The 21396-nt window shown below is 41.6% G+C and overlaps 1 protein-coding gene and 1 long non-coding RNA gene across 9 annotated transcripts in view; one reads left to right on the plus strand and one right to left on the minus strand.

The window, feature by feature from the left end:
• Positions 1-1264: 1264 nt before the first annotated feature.
• Positions 1265-21396, minus strand: part of dgkzb (diacylglycerol kinase, zeta b) — a 62356-nt gene continuing 42224 nt past the window's right edge. For 6 of the 8 annotated variants that reach the window (XM_078948962.1, XM_078948963.1, XM_023956008.2 and 3 more), the window contains 25 exons: positions 21285-21386; positions 20974-21056; positions 18760-18820; positions 16632-16745; positions 15937-16077; positions 15751-15829; positions 15425-15480; positions 15286-15348; positions 13965-14038; positions 13686-13797; positions 12752-12951; positions 12250-12350; positions 11755-11846; positions 10657-10749; positions 9932-10001; positions 9818-9858; positions 8459-8637; positions 7450-7521; positions 6911-6979; positions 6685-6719; positions 6435-6487; positions 6175-6295; positions 4800-4836; positions 4625-4724; positions 1265-2169 (listed from right to left, as the gene is read on the minus strand). In XM_078948962.1, coding sequence (XP_078805088.1) covers positions 2053-2169; positions 4625-4724; positions 4800-4836; positions 6175-6295; positions 6435-6487; positions 6685-6719; positions 6911-6979; positions 7450-7521; positions 8459-8637; positions 9818-9858; positions 9932-10001; positions 10657-10749; positions 11755-11846; positions 12250-12350; positions 12752-12951; positions 13686-13797; positions 13965-14038; positions 15286-15348; positions 15425-15480; positions 15751-15829; positions 15937-16077; positions 16632-16745; positions 18760-18820; positions 20974-21056; positions 21285-21386 — 2265 coding nt within the window. In that variant the 3' untranslated portion in view covers positions 1265-2052. The remainder of the gene's footprint in view (positions 2170-4624; positions 4725-4799; positions 4837-6174; positions 6296-6434; positions 6488-6684; positions 6720-6910; positions 6980-7449; positions 7522-8458; positions 8638-9817; positions 9859-9931; positions 10002-10656; positions 10750-11754; positions 11847-12249; positions 12351-12751; positions 12952-13685; positions 13798-13964; positions 14039-15285; positions 15349-15424; positions 15481-15750; positions 15830-15936; positions 16078-16631; positions 16746-18759; positions 18821-20973; positions 21057-21284; positions 21387-21396) is intronic. The other 2 variants (XM_078948961.1, XM_023956007.2) reach the window with 1 other exon arrangement.
• On the plus strand, positions 19789-21363 carry LOC110015262 (uncharacterized). Its single transcript, XR_002290433.3, has 4 exons — positions 19789-19896; positions 20561-20651; positions 21000-21065; positions 21227-21363. It is a non-coding gene; the product is annotated as an uncharacterized LOC110015262 (long non-coding RNA).

The raw sequence follows: 21396 nt of genomic DNA on the forward strand, positions 1-21396 counted from the left end.
ACAGCCATGCTGCTGCTTGGGATGATCTCTGAAGTGCTTCTGAGCAGCATGTTGAACATGCAGTGGTGTTTTGAACCCAGGATGTAGATCTTTTGTAACGTACATCTCCACAGATTTGGTGCCAAGAGCCCCTTAAATGTAAAAGAAGAGTTACATATATGTATTTTTTAACAATCTTTTGCAACATCTGTGCAATCTAATTGACTTCAATTGAGCAGTGCTGTAACCCTTGTGCTATCCTAGGCACTTTAACATTGGGAGTTGGGTCATCTAGACCCACTAGACAGTGCTTTGAACCTTTTTTCTTCAATGATTTGTGATCTTCACTGGTGTCCATGGATTACATGAAATCTTTCCACCTTTATCCACCTTTGTCATGGTAGGGAGAACACGTCAATGTAAGGGTGGGGTCATCTAAGATAGCACAAGGGTTAAGCCAGAATCAGTGAGTCACGACTCAAATCTTCTTCCTCTCCAGCTGTTCTCTGAAAACTTTAGGTGTGGTTGTCCCAGTTTGTTAGAGAAGTTGAAGTGTAAGAATGATGCTTGGGCAGTTTGTTCAAGGTAAACATGCAAATCCTGTTTCGTCACTTGTTTAAGGGGACTGAACCAGGATGTGCTATGCAATAAAAGAAAGTTCACAGAGGAGAATTACAACCCATTTCCTGATGATTTGCTCAGTTCATATATCTGCTCGTCTTCAGGAAAAAATATTCAGTGACACTGAATAGATGAGTGTAAAAAAAAAACTAAAATAAAACACCATTCAAATGAAATAACCAGAAAAACAGACGGAGAATCAATTCATTATAAATAGAACATTAGACACTTCTAAAGGAAAAAAATGAAACTTTATTCACCATTTATTGTTAAATGGTTTCACTAGTTTCTTCTGCTGAATCTAGTCTCTCATCATGACCAGAGTCCAGTCTGTCCAGATGGTGACAGCACCTCCTTTGTGCTCAAAACAGTTTGACCATCAACTCCTCCATGAAAACTAAGGAAATCCACTCTGAAGAAGAGCTGCACTCTGAGCGAGGAAGAGGATCTGAACTCTGCCAAGTTCCTCTGGATCATGACAGCAGTCCGCCGTGACGTTCAGGACGTCCAAGCCTCATGGGTTTGTAATAGAAAGATCAAATAATCCTAAATTATTGGTGGAGATTCAAACTGATGTTAAAAAAAGAAATCAGAAAGCGATGATGTGGAGGAAGAAGAGTGCATGTGTGATTACTCCTGGAGACACAAAGTTCACACGGGAGGATCAGCTTTGCTCAGACAGCTGCTGCTGCCGCGGCGCTTTATTGCAGGTTATTCAGAAAAGGTGAAACCAAACAGCTGCAACAAGTAAACAAAGCAGTGAGGATCATCTCATCCCAGCGCTGCAGAAGCTCACTGCTCGTCGTGCACGCTTGTCGCGCTTTGGCAGAACCTCTCCGAACGTTCAAACATGGAGTCGCAGATATTTACAGGCCACAACGAAAGCGTCCCGCACAGCCGAGGGACTCTTCTAAACGTCTGCCCAGAAGCAGCGCAATTAACTCTACGCACTGATCATAAATACCTTAACTCATCACTGCTTATGTTAAATATGCAACACTCGTCTCTGAGCAAAACACAAACACATCAGAGGTCACAGAAGCTCCACAGAAGGCGCATTTGCAGCTCGGACAGATGCGCCAAGGCTTCACCGCTCCACCAGCAGCTGCTGCTCTTCGCTGCCTCGCCCCGACACAGGCGACCTGAGCATCTGTGGTCTGGAAATAAAAACTAGTTTAAAACAGTTTTAGTGTCCCGAGGCCTTTCAGTTCGAACGCAGAAGCTTTTCCGGGCCGCTCCAAAGCAGCTGCATCCAGAACGACGCCGCTCTGTGAAGCAGACACACTACTAAAAACTACCAACTGCTTCTGGAGCTTCCAGAGTCCCACAGCAGCGCTAACAGGGGAGTCTTTGAGGGAATCTGCCCCTTTCTCCTTGTTCTGTGTGGAATGAACGAATAAAAGACAGAACTGGTACAGGTCGGGGGGGGGGTCGGACGGACCAGCTGCCGGTTCAGACCGCCGTCTCCTGGTCCTCTCTCTGGATCATCTGGTAATGTTGCCGGCTCTCCAGGTAAGCAGCCAGATCCTGGTCGTTCGACTTGGCGGCGTGGTCTTTGGCAGTTTCACCCTGAAACACAAAATGTGGCCTTTAAATCTCTGATGAAAATTGTGTTTTTAACATGTTCTTGTGGCATTTTCCTGATGATGGAGGACTTTTATTAAGAAAATTAGGTCCAGAGTATTTCTTTATTCAGAACCAGGGGCAGACAAAGAAACCCACTTGAAAAAGATAATATTTGTGGCGTAGAAAATACTACGGGCGTGCCACAGGCTCCCGGCTCCGCTCCGTTCTGATGCATCCACTTGCAGACACACAGATCCATGAACGTCTTTGTTTCCTTCATCTGAGCTGGGATCTGGCTTTAAACTGTATAAAAGCTCCAATGTTGATAGCCATTTTTGTCGCATCTTTAGGTTGGAGGCTAAAGCTAGCGGTGCAGCATGTAGACAGAGAGCTCTCGGCAATATGGGGGGGGGGGGTGTCCTAGTGAAAACTATGTCCTAGAAAACGACAAGTTTTCTTTATTTTGGCTCAAAATGGCATCATCATAATTAAAAAGACCACTGGAAACGCTTTTCCAATAGAAATTATTGTTTTTATTTGGGTTTTCTATTATTTATTTAGTGAGGATATATAAAACTGTGTTTTAATAAACTGCTTTAATATGTTTACATCCCCTTGCAGCCTTTAGTAGAATTGAAAACTAAGTTTTATCACAACTTTTAAGAAAAACAGCCGCAACTTTAAGCTTTTTGTGCCACAACTGTAGCAAAACCAGTAACACTTAGAAATCCAGTAGGGACTGGTACATCATTATTACAGAGGTTCACTTTTTTTTTTTTACATTTTTGGGTGTCTGTATGCCTCTGATTTTCGTCAAGGAACAATGTAGCTTGGCTCAAAAAAGAAGCTCAAGCAGACAAGTTCCTGCAGAAGCGTCAGACTTTAACCTACTAAGGAGAAAACACAAGTCTTGATCTCATGAAGCTTAGAGCTTCCTCTCTGGGAGGGGCTGGAACCTCCACCTTCTGAACTCCAGGAAGCTGCAGCTGTTTCTGGTTCCAGAGCTGTTGTTCATTCAGTTTTCTTTTTTTCTCAAGTTGAGTTTGAGCTGAAAGTCCTGAAAGATGCTGAACAAACACCAGCACGTGCACGAGCACGTGCACGCCGGGCGAGTGTGAGAACTGAAGCCTCCTGTGTGGATCTGTGCTCTGTGCCTCCGCTCTGCACCAGCCCTGACGAACACATGGAGTCTTTTCCTTCGAGGAGAAGAAAAGCTCAGATTACTGGCTGCTTCCTGTAAGCGCTGCTTCACCATGGCGACGACGAGCCACGCTCTTTGTGTGTGTCGGAGCGAGGGCCAGGGGACCCCGCGGCGCCCCGCTTCCCACTGACACACAACATTAATCACTTTAGAGAAGTGGGTCACATACGGGTTCACGTTCATTTAAAGTGCAGATCCGACTGCTGGCTGTTACAACAACACACAACGACGCACAACAAGACTGCTGGAAGCAGCGGAAAGTTGTTGCTAACAATCCGCACAAAATGATCATCCTTCACTCATGCTGCTGTTCAGTTACACAAGGACAAAACACAGCTTCACAAACCTACAACAAAAACCCACAACCACCAAGATGGTTACAGAATACTACAAATAATAAACACCAAAATAAAAAAAGAATAAAAAATGGATCAAAATACCGCTTTGGGGTTGTTTATAGTGAGGAATGAACATTACAATACACTTACAAGCTGAAAAAGTTGATTTTGCATGATATAGGCCCTTCAAGTAAAAATGACTTGCTGCACAGACATCAGTACATCATTGTACTACTTCCTAGTGATTTTTCTTAGGATTTGTGATCATATTTTAGTTTTAGGCTACCTCTTTTTGGGGGGTGCACAGTGGAGCAGTGGTTAGCACTCTTGCCTCACAGCAAGAAGGCCCCCGGTGGGGGACCGTAAACAGAACCCCAATGGGGGACCTTTCTGTGTGGAGTTTGCATGTTCTGCCCGTGCATGCGTGGGTTCTCTCCGGGGTCTCCATCTTCCTCCCACCGTCTAAAAACATGCTTCATAGGTCAATTGGCAACTCTAAGTTGTGAATGGGTGTGTGATTGCAGCGCTAGGACAGACGGACGGGCTGTCCAGTGTGCCCCCTGCCTTCGCCCACAAGTGACCGGGATGGGCTCCGGTGGCCCCGTGACCCCGAAAGAGATAAGACGGCAGATGATGACGATGCTACCTCTTTTTACAGTGCACGCTCTGAGTTTGGTAAGTTTCACTGCGTCATTGGAAGCGGTTGCCGAGGGCGGTGTGAAAGGAGCTCTGGAGTGACGGTTTAAAACACAAGAATCCGTCTGCAGATGCCACACATTCAGAGTGAAACAACTTATAGAAAAACCAGTTAGGATCCTTCAATCTTCTTCCAGCTCCGTGAGCTGCACCTGTCTGCTCCTCAGCAGTCTTTATTCTGGCTGAAGGGAAGCCCAAACTTTCACCTGTGGCGCTTGTTTACCTGCAGGTCGGTCTTCATGAGCGAAGCCCCCGCCTCCACCAGGAAGTGGCAGATGCTCCTCTGGCAGCTGGCAGCAGCTTTATGAAGAACGGTGGCTCCTCTGAAACATGACAGAGGAGCGTCTGAGCTAATAGTTCACCTGCATTCAGAGAAAATCTGACCAACGGGGACTCACGTCTCGCTGTCTGCGGTGTCCAGGTGGGACGTGGGCACTGAAACACACAAACACACACATCACAGAGCTGCTGCCTCCTACAACAACCCATACAAAGGTTGCAGCTCTACAAAAAACAGAAACGACACCCCCAAGTGTTTAACACATGAAAACACAGCTCAGAGATGATGGGGGTTGGGATTTACCAAACTGTCGATTTCTTTGTGCATCTTCTCTAATAGCAGTGAGGATGTTTATATTATCTAAGAAATTTAAAGCAAGCTTTTAAAATTCAAACTTTTTTTCTTGTTTTGCTGCTCCACTGTGATGCTTCCACTGGTACACAAACAGATTTATGTACGTCATTGTTTTCCTCGTCTGATCCGGCATCTGGCTCAAAACTGTACGGCTGGATGGCACAGATGTTGCTCGCCATTTTTGTTTTACTGGTTATGTCAGGTTGGGCGTGTGTGAGAGGCTGTAAGCTAGTGGGAGAGAGTGTAAACAAACGGATGAGGTGTAATGTAGGCAGGCTCCCTCCACGCCAACAGTACTGTCCATACCTCAGAGGTGAATATCTAATGAACTCCTGCCGCTCTGCAGGAACTATGTCTTAAAAATGACACAGTTACTTTGATTTTGCCTAAAAACGGCATAATCATGACTAAAAGACTACTGATTTTTATAACATGATTGGAGTGATACTATAACACAAATTTTTAGCTCATTTTTGTTATTCATTTGAAAAAAAATTATGTTAAAAACAATTTCTTATAAACTTGCCCTGCAACCTGGCAAGGGTGTACCTATCTTCGCTCAACAGTAGCTGGGATAGGCTCCAGCAACCGTGGTTGAGCAGATGAAGGACAAGTGGATGTTTTAAACTCACACAGATGTGTTTTTTTTTTTTTAAATTTCTAGACAGTAAATTTGATGTTGTGTTCAGTAACAGACGCTTTAACCCTAGAGAACCCAAGAACAACTGTCTTCAAGGTGTTTTAAAGTTAGGGTGTATACCATGCTATTCTTAAGGCTTTTCTAGTGAACAATATCCATGTATGTGATTATATTTTACCTTTGCCGCATAAAGGAGCAATTTTTTTAATCAAATCAACATTATAATACACACAAAAGCTCAAAAATTGATTTTGCGTGTTATAGGTCCTTTAATTTGACCTCCTTTTGATTTTACTTGTTCATTTTTCAGCAAATAATTGCAGACAAAAAATTTAAATTCAAAAGTATAAAATAAGTAAAAACATTTGAAAAAACGATTTGACCTTGTGGGTTTCGCCAGGATTAAAAATGATCTCCCTGGATGGCTGTAATTGCCGCCCTCTCCCACATAGATCTAGATTTAGATTTTTTTCCCCTTCGAACCTCAGTCTGCTCTCACCGTTATCGATGAGGTACTTGACGATGTCCTTGTCACCGGCCTTCACAGCATAGTGCAGCAATGTGCAGCCATCTGGGTCCTGCAGCAGGAGGTCTGCCCCCTGCTGGTGGAGCTCCTTCAGCTGCAGAACGACGCAAAAGGACAGTGAGAGAGCAGTCATGCCCTGAAAAATGGAGTCATCAGTGGTTCATTTGAATCATCGGTGGGGGTTGAGTTTGCTACTGTTTGGTCAACATTACCAAAGCTCAGTCCACACCCACCTTGCTCAGGTTCTTGTCCCTAATGCAGCTGATCAGCTCTTCATCTGAGGAAACTAAGCAGGACAGAAAAGCTGATGTGAAGCTTCATTGGAATATTTTAGGATGTTCTAGATTCTGAGTGGCAGCAAAGGAAACCCCTCAAGTCAAAGCTTAGAAAGCTTGTCTATGGTGGTCAAACTGGAGCTGAACGCTAAACTTCTTGGAACAGAAAGCGTTTTGAGGTTTGTGTTTTGTGGAGGAGCTGGTTTACCTTCTTTTGCATTCTGAGAGGTAGCTGCGGTAGATCTGTCACGGATGAAAAGAAAGGTGAGAAAACAGCATGAAGAACAAAGAAACTCATTTCAAGGTTCAAATATGGTCCTTAAAATAACATGTGGCTGATTTGAAGGCCATGATTTGGAACATGCAGAAGCGAAAATGAAGCAATGATGCAAAGCACAAAGACAGCAGGAGCAGCACTCACAATGGATTCCTACCTAATGATGGGACTGAAAGCAGCCAGAGTGGTGTTGGAGCGGTGAACATTGATAATCTTTGCTCCTCTCCTTCAGATCACATGGACAGACGTCAATCAGCGCAATACAGACATATAAACACAAAGGTCACCCTTTACACCAGGTTCTGATAAAAGTGTCACTTGGTTCTGATCCAGTAATCAGGTAAAAAAAAACTCATGACACCAGCAAAATTTACAGAACAAAGATCAATGAAAAGACCTATAATCACAGTAAACCAGAAGGCGGTGATCAATAACTGACTGATTTGGTGTTTGCATCTGTCTGTGATAAACCAGCACAACACTAGGTGGCGACATGCGCTCATTTGCTGTAACTGGTGGAACAGACCAGTAATGACATCTGCAGGAAGATCAGAGCATCTGCAAATGCTGTTACCCTGTGGACCAATGACAGCCAGTGACGTTTGATTGGTTTGTGCAGCGGTGACTAGATGGTTGAGTGGAAAAGCACCACGACAACAAACTCATGCAAACACTTGAGTAGAAGTCAGAGGTTACCTGCAGAGGGGAGTCAAAACGCTGGACATTTCACTATCGCTGGAAACTCTTCTTCTCCGACATTCAACCATCCTGACAGACAGAAAGACATTAAGAAATAAAACCACCAAGTGCTTTACAAAAGTAAAAGAGAGCATACAATCCCACAGAATACAGAAACAGGAAATAAGAACAATCATCTCTTACATAGGACAAACTAGAATAAACATTTAGTCAAAATAAAAAAACAAGTTAAAATCAACAAAAAGCTCTTCTGAATAAAAACTCTTAATGGAGTCATGTGACATGATGACAAAGGTGTTCCAAAAACGAGGGGCAACTAAGGGGTCTGATTTCCTTTGGTGTTATCACAAGTTTTAGGAATAGTTAGAAGGTTTTGCAGACTTCAAAAGATGAGACGAAGAGTTAGGGGTTAAAAGGTCAAGAATGCATGCAGGGGCTTACCCATGCAAGGGTGTAAAAACTAGAAGTAAAATTAGAGTAGAGGAGTTCTAGGATCTTGTTTAAAAGCCTCGCCGCAGAGTTTTGGATGAGTTGCAGATCTTTTTTTAGAGCTTTAGTTTAAAACTGTAGTCTAAAAAGAGGAAATAATCATCTTCAAGTCAGGTCTAGACAAAACGATTTTTAAATTTGCCACATTTCCAGATTTTTTTTAAATCATTCTTCCCGAGACATGGAATTGTCAAACGTCACACCAAGGTTTCTGAGACTCAGCTGAACAGGGATAAAAGAGCCCATGTGTTTGATTGGAGGGATTTTTTTTTCTGGGGGGAAAAAATTAGCCTTTCTGCCACTTTGTTTTCAGTGGGGAAATAACAGGTGAGGCAGAAACACTGGAAGGTGGATCTAGCAGAGGAGATGGGCATCTCTATGGAAACGGGAGCTTGTTTGACCCGACTCCACAAGGTTCAAGAATGCAGGAGATCGCAACACAAATTCCTGAGTTCACATGTGGAGGGAATCCCGAAACGTCTCGAGTTCCTGTGAACAGCTGATCTGGTCAACTCACCTGCTGGCAGAGGTGGGGGAGGGAGGGGAGGACGGGAAGGCAAACTGTTCCTGCGGCTCCTCTGAGTCCACCAGGTCCGGCATACTGGGGGAAGTCCCCACTGTCTCCTTGACGACCAGCTCGGGGTCCAGGATGTAGAGTTCTTCCAGAGAGATCTCAGTCACGTAGTTCAGGTGTTCCTGAAAGAGAAGCACCTCCTGCTTCAGTCTGATCCGACAAAACCTTTACCAGAACTTTTGGGCTCAAAGTCAAACGTCTGAGTTTTGGTGAGATATCAAATCTACACAAAAAAAAGAAAATATACAATTTTTTTTGTTGCACATCTTTTTACCTGCACTGTCTGTAAATGGCTTTTGAAATTATACCACCTTATTGTTTACATTTTTTCTGTTTTTATATTATTCTTTTTTTTCTCTGTTATGTTTAAATTGCTGTCATTTGCTAAGGTAACAAACACATTTCCCACGTGTGGGATCAATAAAGTAATTCTGATTCTGAAAAAGATACTACAGGAGTTTTAGAGAAAACAAATGTTCGATGTTCTGCTGCATCATGGAAGCATCATAGACATAAACCTGAAGATGAACTTTGTGAAAACAAAGTTTAAATAATCTGTTATGACAAATCTTTCAGGAGGACATGAATTTAACAGTTTATCAGACGAGGCTGCTGTTTCCTTTGACGAGCATCTTTTAAAGACCTGCTCTGATCATCTTCTGATCTATTGTAAACACATTTCCATTGATCTTTCAATTATTCCTTTTTTTAAACCTAATTTTCTTCATATATGTCCTCCATCATCAGAAAAATGGCACAAGAACATGTTGAAAACACAGAAAACACAATTTTCATCAGTGGGTCTTTTAATGCAGTTAATGTTTTATTTATTTATTTTTATTTTGGAGACATTAAATAAAGTTTCTTTGATTTTTTTTGGTTAAAAATTGAAAGCAGCTAAATTATTATGTTTTGCATTTTTTGATATTAAGATCTCATTTTATTTTGAAAGTCCAGTGTTCTTGAATGTTGTGTGTCGTTTCCCGTTAGTGCCGTCTGTGCTCTGGAATCTCACTCATGGTGTCTTCTGTCTTGTGTGTTCTGGTTTGGTCCACTTCAGCTCATCTTTTCTAATTGTACGTTTTTTTTTTTAAATTAGAAGGTTCTGGATGCAAATATGTGAGAATTTCCTAAATCACATGTTCACTTGATCAAAGCTCCATCTGTCTCCTGGACCTGGATTCACGCTGCCGTGTTACAACTTCAGTGGTTTTCTTCCATGATGGAAAAAGTGGCGGCCTGTTTCATGGACACCTCGGTAAAACCAGCTTGGTGGAAAAAACAGCAAGCTCATCGTCTTACCTGAGCGCGGTCGATCCTGTAGAAGCGATCCGCGGTTGTACCTGGAAGCAGAGACCAGTTAGGGTCTGAGGATGATCTGGATTCTGGACTGAGGTTTGCAGTTTTTAGACTTACAGTCCAGAAAACACCACTTTGAGGAGAGTTTCTGAGAAGATGGGCTCTCCTCCTTCACGTCGTCTTCGGCCTGCAGGAACACAAACAACAAGAAAGCAGATTTTAAATCCTGGTGCTTAGGAACTGGTCTCAGGTGGTTCTGGTCCAGAAGGCTTCATACCAGCTTTGGCTTCACAGATACACAAGTGGGATCAACTTATTCATTCTGAACTTAAAAATAAATAGCTTATCCTTAAAAAAAGATAAAAAATCTAATTTCTCATTGACATCTCATGCAGATTATTATGGTGGTAGATCGATCCTTCAATTCATGAATCAGAATCAACGATTCACAGATCAAACTACAATTCTTACTATTTTTTATGTTTGAGTGGTTAATATATGCATGCTTTTATACTGGACGAATGAACATTGAAATAATATGCATTTAATTACAGTCATTTATACTTTTATTTAGAACAAGAGGTCAGAATCAACAAAACTTATCAGATAAAAACACAACATTTTAGAGATTTTTCTGTCAACTTCAGCGGTAAACAAAACATAAACATAACTCTTCTTTTTTTTTTAACTATAGCTCTACCTTATAAAAGATTGCTAATCGGCGATCGTGGATTACACAAATATTCGTTTTTTTCTGGAACAGATTGGGAATATCTGAGTTTTTGGATACTCTAACAGTCTTATATATCATATTTAAAAACCCATTCACATGAAAACATCACCTTTAGAGTTTGACATGGAGTCCGCTCTTGTTTGCTTTTCTCTTCCTCTTCCTCTTGATCGTTGTCACACCTGGCCACATCCTCACTTATACCCTACAAAAAACATTCAGTTACATTTAGTATTTTACAGTCCTCAATGAGCACCATAGAATTATAATATCACATATGGGCTTTTTTTTAAGTAAATATCTGGACAAACTATAACCAACAGAAAAAATTTGAGGTAAAAAATACACAGAACACACACAAGTACAGCTGTTGGACTTGCTAAATTTAGTACTTACTAAGAAATATTATTATTTTTCATTGTATTTTTTTTCATTGGTTTAATCCAAGCATTCATAAACAAAAGGTGCCAAAGAAGAAAAAACAAGATATATATATATATATATATATATATATATATATATATATATATATATATATATATATATATATATATATATATACATATATATATATATATATATCTTTACAAAGATTGATCAAACTTTAGAAATTAATTATTTGACTGAAAAAAATAAAAAAATTTAAGCAAAGAAATAAATATATACATCCATATATACGCATCCACATACATCTGTTAATTACTCCATCATAATCCCTCTTATTCATGAATAGACATATTTGTACATACAATACATAACACATTTAATACATTAAATATAGTTTGTCAAAAGAGTTTTTGCCTGAAAAGGAGTGGGAGGAAGCAAATTCCACCCCTATTAAGCTTCACTTTCATTTAATTTTTACAGTTATCATTACTAGAGTTATTTATCCGTCACCAGTCCATGAATGTAAAGAATAAAGATGTTCAGTTTCATCAAGAGGACGTCTCTTTCAATCTTTCCTCTTTTTAGTGGAACTGCGTGACTTTAAAAGTACGTCTGCAACTTTTGACTGCGATTCTACTCATTTTTGTCGACTTATACAAAGAAGCTTGTTGGCAAAAAACTGTTGGTTGTCAAATTAGCCTTTTTTGGGTGACAGCAGCTGCAGCTCATAACTTACGGAGACTGGAGTAAAAGGTTGAGACCAGGAAAAGAAGTTTGGGTGTTGCACCTCTGACACCCCCCATGGCTGTGCTGACGCGCTTACCTGCTCCAGGTTGCTCTGCAGGCGTTCGATGTGCAGGCGGCACGTCTCCAAGTCGCTGTCTCCGGGGACGGTGATCACTCCGAGCAGCGCCGCTGCACAAACACAAAACCCTTCAGAGTTAAGAACTGCTGCTTCATGATGGATGAAGGGAAAATCCGTTTTAGAGAGATGGAGATCTGCACATTTGAGATCTGATTTAATAAATTCTTGTAATAAAAGCTTCAACAGCAAAGTTCCTGAACTTTCTTACTAAAAAGTGCAGACAAGTCACTTCTCCGCTGTATGAGGGAAAACTCCAAAGACTTCCAAGCTAGAGGGACTAAAATTAGCTCCACATCTGCTTATGACCTTAACTATAGGCCACTCCAGAGAATAATAGTCCAATCTAAGTTCTTTCATGTTTCAGTGGTTTCAGAGCCCAAGATCAGAGTCAAAGTGAGTCCATGAACGCCCGAAGCAAAGAAACTTAAAAGATCCAAAAACAGGAAAACTCACAGGCCTCCTTCAGTTGGTCCATGTCGTAATGGAGAGCCTCGTACGCTGCCAGGCTGATCCGATTCACCCTGATCTGCAGCTTCTCAGGAACAGGCTGCTGACTGCACACAAACACACTTGCATTTACACACTAACCTACAGAGGAAACACACACACGCACACATACAGATCAAGCACAAAACACAAACTCAAGAGTTTGAAGCCCTCAGCTCTTTTGGTTGCAACTGCTAGAAAATTAAAAGCCTACTCAAAATGCTTAATATTTTTGAAGGACAACACTGCTTTTATTTTGAAAAGCTTCATGGCGGATTTGTTGCAACTTCAACACAACGAACAGGAACAGTCCAACATTTTTTTGTACCCCCTGTGGTAACACAGTCACAGAGTTCTTCTCACTAAGTTTAACCCAGTTAAATAGAGAACAGAGCCCTGAGGCACACCCCACAATTACCTGAGCAGCCTCACACAGATACAGCAATCATGTGAGCCATGTGAATCTTACTCGTTGAGATGGGGCATGGAGATCCTCCTCTTGGCCTTCTGGACCATGTTGGCCTGGTTCCTCAGGCTAATGCGGATGATGGATGGGGCCAGCTTGCAGGGCTCACCATCCACCTGCATGGGGATGGACTTGAAGGTGGTGAGTGTCACCTCCTTACACTGATGGAGGCGCTCACCGTGACCACCCACTTGTAGCGTGGCCTGTAATACATATGAGATACTTATGACTTCTCATTAGCTGAAACAATTTAGCTTTAAAGCTTTAATATGGAACAGGATTTAAATAAAATGACTGTAATGAACCCCACATGGCCACAGGGGGCAGCAGTGAGTGTGGTTGACTCAGCAAGTGTTTTTGCCATATTGCTTAGGAGTAACACCATGACCTTAAAGATCCTCTAAAGGTGTGAGGGAACTTTTCACTTCTAAAAACACATTTACAGCAGAAAGCTGTGGATGCAGTTTATTTTTTCCCAGTCAAATGCAGAAGAAGTCTTTGTTGCGCGGAAACGTTGTTCATGTTTATAGACTCGTTTAATGCAAGTAGAGGCATTTTGGTGATTAAACTCGTTTACCATGACCGATCAGAGTCAGTTAACCCTTTAACACCTGAGTTTTAGCTCCAGTGTTGACGTTCTTTGAATTACCGTAATTCAAAGAGTTGCACCAGTTCAAAGAGCGTTTGTTGTTTTTCACTGTCGCCTGCACCAGCTTCGGTGTTCAAGCGTAAAACAGCCATATGTACTCAGCAATCATAGCTGTTCTCTGAGTCGTACAATGGTTTATGGGTCTGACAGTACCTGGAGAACGGTACTGTGGTGATTGCAATGAGACAGGTATAGACCTGGATCCTATAGAATCAGGCTTTCATTTGTTCTGATGTGCAAACTTTACACTATCACTTATCTGGAACCAGAACAACTGCAGAAGCTCACCAGAGACGTCATGGTGAAGCCGATGACCTCGATGCAGCCGTCGTCGTGACGCTGTGGCTCAAAGTCCTGATGTTCACTGGGGTGGCCCCACGGTGTGGTGCCAGCACAGTACCTACAGCGGAAGAAAAGATTGTGCTAAATCCTTCTCAGAGATGTGGAAACAGGTTATACTGGGTCCGCTGTACTGTCAGTGATACGATTCTGTCACCTTAAGCGACTAAAAGCTTTTTTTCTTATTTCCAACAAGGAAGATTTCTAGGTTTGGTTACTTCATCATACCTGGGAATGTTAAGGAATAGGAGGCACTGTAATTTCATCTCCTGCACTTTGGCTGTCAGGTCATTGCCATCACACTGAGAAAAAAGAAAAAAAGTTACGGTTTCTTTCATAGGAACACAGACTGTACTTCAACCATTGGCTGTATAAGAGAACTGGACTGAGTGACCCTCCCCTTGCAGCCAAAAATCCCATACACTTCTATTGAGAAACAAACAGCTGTTCCTCTGTCATTTTTTTTGTCAGAACAACCATTCTTGCTCTGATACTTTTTTTTAACATGTTTCTTGCTAATCCTAACCTTTTTTTCATGAGATATTTTTTGTGCAAGCTCTTCCAGTTATAAACTGACCAATCAGATGCCTCAATAGAAGTAGGTGGTGCCTGTAGGCTCCCATGTTCAACATTCAAAACGCTTGACTGACAGGTTCTCCTTTGCCCACTTTCAAGTGGTAGAGGTGTTGACCTCCAAAAAGCTCACTCCTCCTTGAAGAGAGTGGAATTTTCTATGGGTCGCACTCACTCACTCCAGTTCTATAATACAGTCAATGAGTTCAACTAGCAGAGGTGTAGAAATAGGAGAAAGAGGAAGTTTGTCTTTTTCCTCCAAACAGAACAAAGGAGGGTTTAAAAATGACGTTTGGTAATGAAGTCTGAAGTTTCTTCTGTGGACCATCTGACGTGAATCTTAAATCCATATATTTAAATGGCCAAACCAAGAGTGAAACAGAAATTAGCAGCAGATTTTCAGTTTGGATCGTTACAGTGATTCGTGTGACCAAATCACTGTCTTAACAGTTCCTATTCCCTGACACTGTTATCTGAGACTATCCAGCAGGATAAAGAGGCGCGGCAGCTCTTTTTCACTCGTTCTGATTCTAGGCTTTATTTAAAACTGACCAACGCAGTCCAAACTACAGCAGTCAAAACGTTATGATGCTGCAGATTCTGACATTTTTGGGCTTTTTTTTGTCATCGGAAAGAAATTGTGGAGGAAACAGCAGCTAATCGTGTTGCCTCCTTTTTTCCAGGAGCATTTTAGGAACTCAGATCTCCCTCAGCGTCTCAGGTAGATGGAGGCGTGGGTGACAGGTAAAAATAGAGAAAGCAGGTGAGGAACCAGATGAGCTCCTCCTTGAGTTTTTCACCTGCTGGAGGAGACAAACTCTGATACTTAGCTTCAGGCCATCTACAGGTCTGAACTCTGAAGAAAAGGTGGTACTTCAGCGCTTAATAGTTTTTTTTAAGCTGCCTCACTTCTAAGAAAATTCATTTTAAATGGTCCGCTTTTGTCAGAGGAGTTTTCCTCTTCTTCTAAGCTCACCACCACTTTGATATGCTTGGCCAGGTCTTTGGAGCTGCCACTCAGGAAGTCGGAGAAGGCCGTCTGAAAGAAAGCCCATGTGTGAGAGACATCACTGTGGGAGGATGGATGAAGACAGCAGACGGGAGGGGACACTCACCCCTGCATAGAACATCTTATTCTTGAAGCGGCTGTTGAACTTCTCAGGATTTGCTTCTGCAAACACAGCGAAGCATGAAAAAACCATCTGCAATTTTGGGTCATATCTAAAGTTTCAAACCAGATAAAACTGCACTACATTTGCTAAAGAAAGGTAAAAAATATTCATTGATAAAAGGATTTTTAGTTGCAGTTCAAAGTGTTTCAGGGAAACAAAAAGAGCATCAGGGTTCTTAATGTTTACGAGGGGATGAATGTTGTTTTTGTTTCTCTGATCCTGGACCACCTTCTGCCCTCCTACACTGCTGCCAGCAGAGGCAGACTCACCTCGAGACTCGTGGAAGCCCAGAGTCACATGAGCGTCGAAGCCCAAGCTGAAGTAGTTGTTGAAGACGTCAATTGGTAGCTAAAAAAGTAGCATGGGAGAGAGCGTCAGGTCTACTCGAGGTCTAGATGAACTCTGGCAGAGCTTCAGCAGATCTCTGGCTGAACTCCAACCAGCCCCAAATTCACCTTATCAGTCTGATGTTCTTCTTTCTCCTCGGGCCGGGCCTCTGGATTTGCTTCCACCTCCAAGTTCCATCGATCCAGTTGGACGATGTTCCCGTCCTCCACATGTGAGAGGATCTTTGTGATTGGCTCGTCCGTGTATCCCTGTGGGAGGAAAATGTGGTGTTGCTGCCCAGCATGACCAGCCTGATGGAGCTGAAGCTCAGCTGAAACCTCAGTTTCTTCTTTTTATTTATTTTATTTTAATCACAACTTTTATTATTATTCAACATCATTTTTAATCCTTTTCAAAAGTAAGAAAATATCAAATCGACCAAAAAAAAGAAATAAATGGGTTCATTCTATTAAAGAATTAAAACAGTCTTCATCTTTTTGTTTTGTGCTTTCTATTGTTCTAATTTTAAAAGGGCAACCATAATGTTAAAAATGAACAGAAAACTTTTTAGTTTCAGAAAACTGCTTTTAGTTTTAAAAATTGCTTTGTGGATGGAATTCATAAAACAATATTTAATCTTTATCTCAATTTCAATTGTGTTTTTAAAGTGTTCTTAGTGACAATTACGAATCCTTGTCATTGTGGACTCCATAAATGGGGTCTTGAGGTGAATAACCCCTGAATGACCTTTGTCAGGTGAAGCAGAGCGACTCCAGCCCCTTCGCTGACATCAGCAGCTCCTTTTTAGCCAGAAAAAACTCACCCCTCCCCAGTTGAGCGTCCTTGCCAAGTCATTGCCGGTTCCCAGAGGAAGGATGGCCACAGGCGGCTGAGGCCGGAGATTTAACTGGTCCAGCACGGACAGGATCCAACCCACCTGGATGCAAACACAGCAGATAGGTGAGACTCCCAGCTCCTCATCAGCTCCAGTAAGTTCTAGATCTTCACAGATGATGAAGAACTGATAAGATGTTTCAATGTTTTAAAAAATATGTACTCGATTACCGAATAACACATGAGGAAGAGTGATCAGGAACCAGTTGTAATGGGGATTAAATCTGGTTAATTGTTGTTAGACGTTAATAAAGAAAACAGGAGGACAGATTATTTCACATGAAAATTTTCTTTACACTGTCGTTTAACAACAGATGTTTTAAGTTGAGTTTAAATCCTTCTTTGGATGAAGACAGAGTCACTTCATCCAAAGAAGAACTTAAAATTCAGAGCAAGACACAAAACACCCTGTTGCTCTGGTGCTTTTGGGCTTGACAGCAGCTTTAGACACGGTGGACCTTACAATCCTCCTGTCTCGACTTGAATATCATGCCGGCATTTGTGGGACAGCACTTGACTGGTTTAACCCTTGTGCTATCTTAGATGACCCCACCCGTGTTATTCCTACCATGACAAAGGTGGATAAAGGTGGAAAGATTTCATGTAATCCATGGACACCAGCGAAGATCACAAATCATTGAAGAAAAAAGGTTCAGAGCACTGTCTACTGGGTCTAGATGACCCAACTCCCAACGTTAAAGTGCCTAAGATAGCACAAGGGTTATGACCTATTTAACCGGGAGAAGTTTTACAGTCAGTATTAGTGTGGCCTCCTCATCCGTGGTTCCTCTATTCTGTGGGGTACCACATGGTACCATCCTTGGTCCAGCTTTTTTTCTTTTCTCTGTCAATGCATGGCATGATGTCTCCTTTCATGGTTACACAGAAGATCTGCAGATATATCTACCGCTCAGTTTGGGAAAAATAGGTCACAAAACATTTGAACAGAGTGGACTAATGACGTAAAGCAGGGGTTGAGCCAGAATTTTCTGCATTTGAACAAGTCAAAAACAAAGGGAATTGGGTTTTTTTGGTGCCACCTCTACAGCTGACTCTACCGCTGTTAGAGATCTGGGAGTTTTCTCTGACAATGTTGTCAAAATGAGCTTTTATATCTTGCGCCTTTTAGCTAAAGCTAAACCTTCCCTGAGCCGCAGTCATCTTGAAACAGCCATCCATGATTACCTCTCGCATAGATTACTGTACTTCAGTTTCACCCAGCGATCACTGAACCGCCTCCAGTTGGTCCAGAACGCAGCAGCACAACTGTTAACTTGAACATCCAGACGAGAACACATCACTCCAGCACTCAGTTCACTTCACTGGCTCCATGTTCATTTTGGAATTCAGTTTAAACCTTTACTGTTTGTTTTTAAAGCTCATCATGCTCTTGCCCCAACCTTTTGACTGTCTGCAGCCATTCTAGAGCTTTAAGGTCCGCAAATTAGTATTTGCTTAATGTGCCCAGGTCACAACAGAAACACTGGGGTGACGGCGCTTTTTCCATCGCCGGCCCTCAGTTATGGAACAACATTGCTCCAGAGCTACGCATGATATCTGACCTCAACAGCTCTAAATGTCGACTAAAAGCGTACCACTTTAGTTTTCTTTTAATGCTCAATAGTCGGTGGCATTTTATCTTCTTAAATTTATTTCATTGCTGACTGTTTATGGGGGTTTTCATTGTGCCAAATTTTAAACTTCTGTCTTCCTTTTATTGTAAAGCACTTTGGTACCCCTAAAATAGTCGTAAAGTGCAATATAAACAAAGCTTCATTCATTCACAGAAAATATTTTCAACAATTTCAAAAATATTTTCACAGAGTAAAATATGGAGATGTTTGTCCTTAAATCTAAAAATAACATTGAATTCCCTTTTTTTCATTACTCGTTGAGAAACTCCTCACTCCAAGACAGAGTTTATAGAAAATATATTTTAAAGTAAAATTTACAAGTAAAAATACGTTGGACAAGCTTAAATCTACGTAATTTGCTGTTTTAAAAAAAAAAAGGTGTTCCCTCCTCCTCCTCGGGTTTAGTGAAGCTTCAGGACTCACCGTGCCGTCCCCCCCACAGGCCAGGATCCTCAGGTTGGGCACTTTGGAGTACAACTCCAGGCTGCAGAAACAAAAGCAGAGTCTGAAATCAGAACCATCTGTAAAGAAACCTGCAACGAAACCTGATTATATATTTCAGTACTGAAATGAGTGATATCCCAATCAGATCCAAGTCCAAGTCATTTGTTTGAGTCTCTGATAAAGAGTCCCAATCTAATACTTTTGCACTTTTGCTACACATGAAAAAAAAAAATCACAATTGCTAAACAAACAGATCCAGGTTACTTTTATTTTATTCACCCTATTTTCTCATTTTCCCCTAAATAATGCACTTATTTCTGAGTTGGTTAAGCATCAACTAGGAGAAATATTGTAAATCTAAACATAAATTATTTTTTTTAAACTACCTAGCAGGCATGTGAACAAATAAGCTAATAAAAATTGCAATAGTGTCATAAAGTAAGGCCAGTCATGTGCTCTACTCTCAATTTTAACAGTTCAGTTTGGGCTTAAAGAATAAAATGTATGTTATTTTTGATGAAACCAACATCTCTACCATGTCTGATTTGTGCCTGTTCCTGTTCATGTCAATGTTTGGTGCAGTATATGGGCCAAGTCGTTCTGGACAGTGCTGATTTAGTAAACTCTGTTTTTTAAAATGCATGATGAGGTTTATTGTAATAAACGCAATTTGTTATGGCAATGGTAATCCCAAGAACAGTAAAGTATCTCCTCTCGGCAGACATGTTTTTGTGCTCCTCCTGCTCAAACTACTGTTGTATTCTGCTGCGCTGTATGGTAATAAAATGTCCTGATCTCTTTATGATATGTTGAAGAGAGACTTCTATTAGGATATGTTTAGTAATAATAAGCTTTAAACATACAGCGCTGTTATAGCCGTGGTCGTATTTAGTGTTGTTTTTTTCTTTTTGTTCTGTGTTGGGTATTTTCTTTTTGTATCAAAGTGGGAGCTCTGTGTTTTTGTGGATCTTTGTTTCTGTGTTTGTCTGATTACTTTCAGGTTTGGTGCTTGACAGGGTGAGGCTTCCATTGGACACAAGCTGATGGCAGCAGCCCTAAAAAGCACCATGTGGACCTTAAGCCGGCAAGAAGGGAGCTTTGCTGCAACCACTGCAGGTCGGTGCTCTTCTCCATCCGTTTTGTAGTTTCCTGTGCTTTGTAGTTTTTTTGGTTTTATGTTTAGGCCCACTCTGAGTTCTCTTTTGTTTGTAGTTTTGTTTAAGTGAAGCTGTAGGGGTGAACTGCCATTTTCTTTCACATATGTTTACTCCTGTTTATGTTATTCTAGGGAGTTTAGTGTTTTGTCATTTAATTCTATTTTCTTTCATTCACAGGTAAGATTTTAGATTTCCATTAGGTGAGGTTTTGTTTGTTGTTTTGGGCTTGGTTCACCCTGAAGCCTTTTTGCTTCACCTTAAGTTACTGTTGTTTGGTATTTATAAATTTGTAAATGTGTGTTTTTGTATGGAGACAATCTTTTGGTGTTTTGTTAATTTTAAACTGGCTAAAACTTTACTTTTAAAGTAAAGTTGCTCCAGGTCCCCCTAGACATCAAATGGGGCTTAACATCGCTGATGAAAATAATGAAAGTAACTCTATAGCCCATTCTTGATTTGGATGCAACATCCGATTTTGAGTGTGAAGGCTGATTTCCACTGGTCCATCTGCAGTGAATCTCTGTTGCGTTGCAAAAAAAGAACACTCAATCGACAAGTTACACAGATGCGACATTGCCTCTGTTACATCTGTGTCTCACATCCGTCCCTCCACAATTTTACAGGACGAGCTGCCTGACACGGGGGTGGCAGGATAAACCACTCGTCTGGGAGCCAGGGGGGAACGGGAGCGTCCAGAGATGCAATGGAGACAATGTAAACTCACTGACAGTCATGACACAAACTCCCCACACAACGTGCAGATGAACCAGCGTAAATTCGGGGTGAGACTACATGATCGGGCTCAAGTTCCAAGCAAATGATCTGATCGGAACATCCCTAATTAAAACTACATTGAAATAAATCATTTATGAAAAAATTCCTCGTGTGAGTTGGAGTGTTCCATACAGGAAGGAAAAAAGAATTATAACAGTTTGTGTGAACTGAGCACAAGGTCCTGGCTCCATCTTATTAGCACAAACAGATGATCCTCTGTGACTGGCTGCACCTGGTTGATGCCTCTGCCTCTCTGACTTACCCCTCTTTGGGTCCTCCTTTTGTCAGGTCAAACACCTGCCGGGGGTTCAGGTACCACATGAAGGACTGGATGATCTTTGCTCCCTGAAAGAGGTGACAGTCAAACCATTGGACCTGAGACTTGTAGAAGCTTCATATGTGGAAGTTTACTCGTAATCATTTTTCAGAATATTTGTAAAGCAGCTCCCCTTTCATCCGGGGGGGGGGGTTCTGTGAGTTAACTGCCATCGGCTTCTAAAACTTTACATTTTCAGAGAGAAACAAACCCAAGAACAAAAACATATTCTGAAAGCCATGTTGAGCTCAAACTACCTGATTTCCACCACTCTTTGGGTTGACGAACACCAGCAGAGGCTTCATGAGCTGCGAGGGGAGGGGCTTCACTTGGAAGGGCTTCCATCGTCCATCTTGGATCTGAAAGGCG

Source organism: Oryzias latipes, chromosome 6, assembly GCF_053564925.1.
Source record: "Oryzias latipes strain Hd-rR chromosome 6, Olatipes_Hd-rR_3.1".
Lineage (NCBI taxonomy): Eukaryota > Metazoa > Chordata > Actinopteri > Beloniformes > Adrianichthyidae > Oryzias > Oryzias latipes.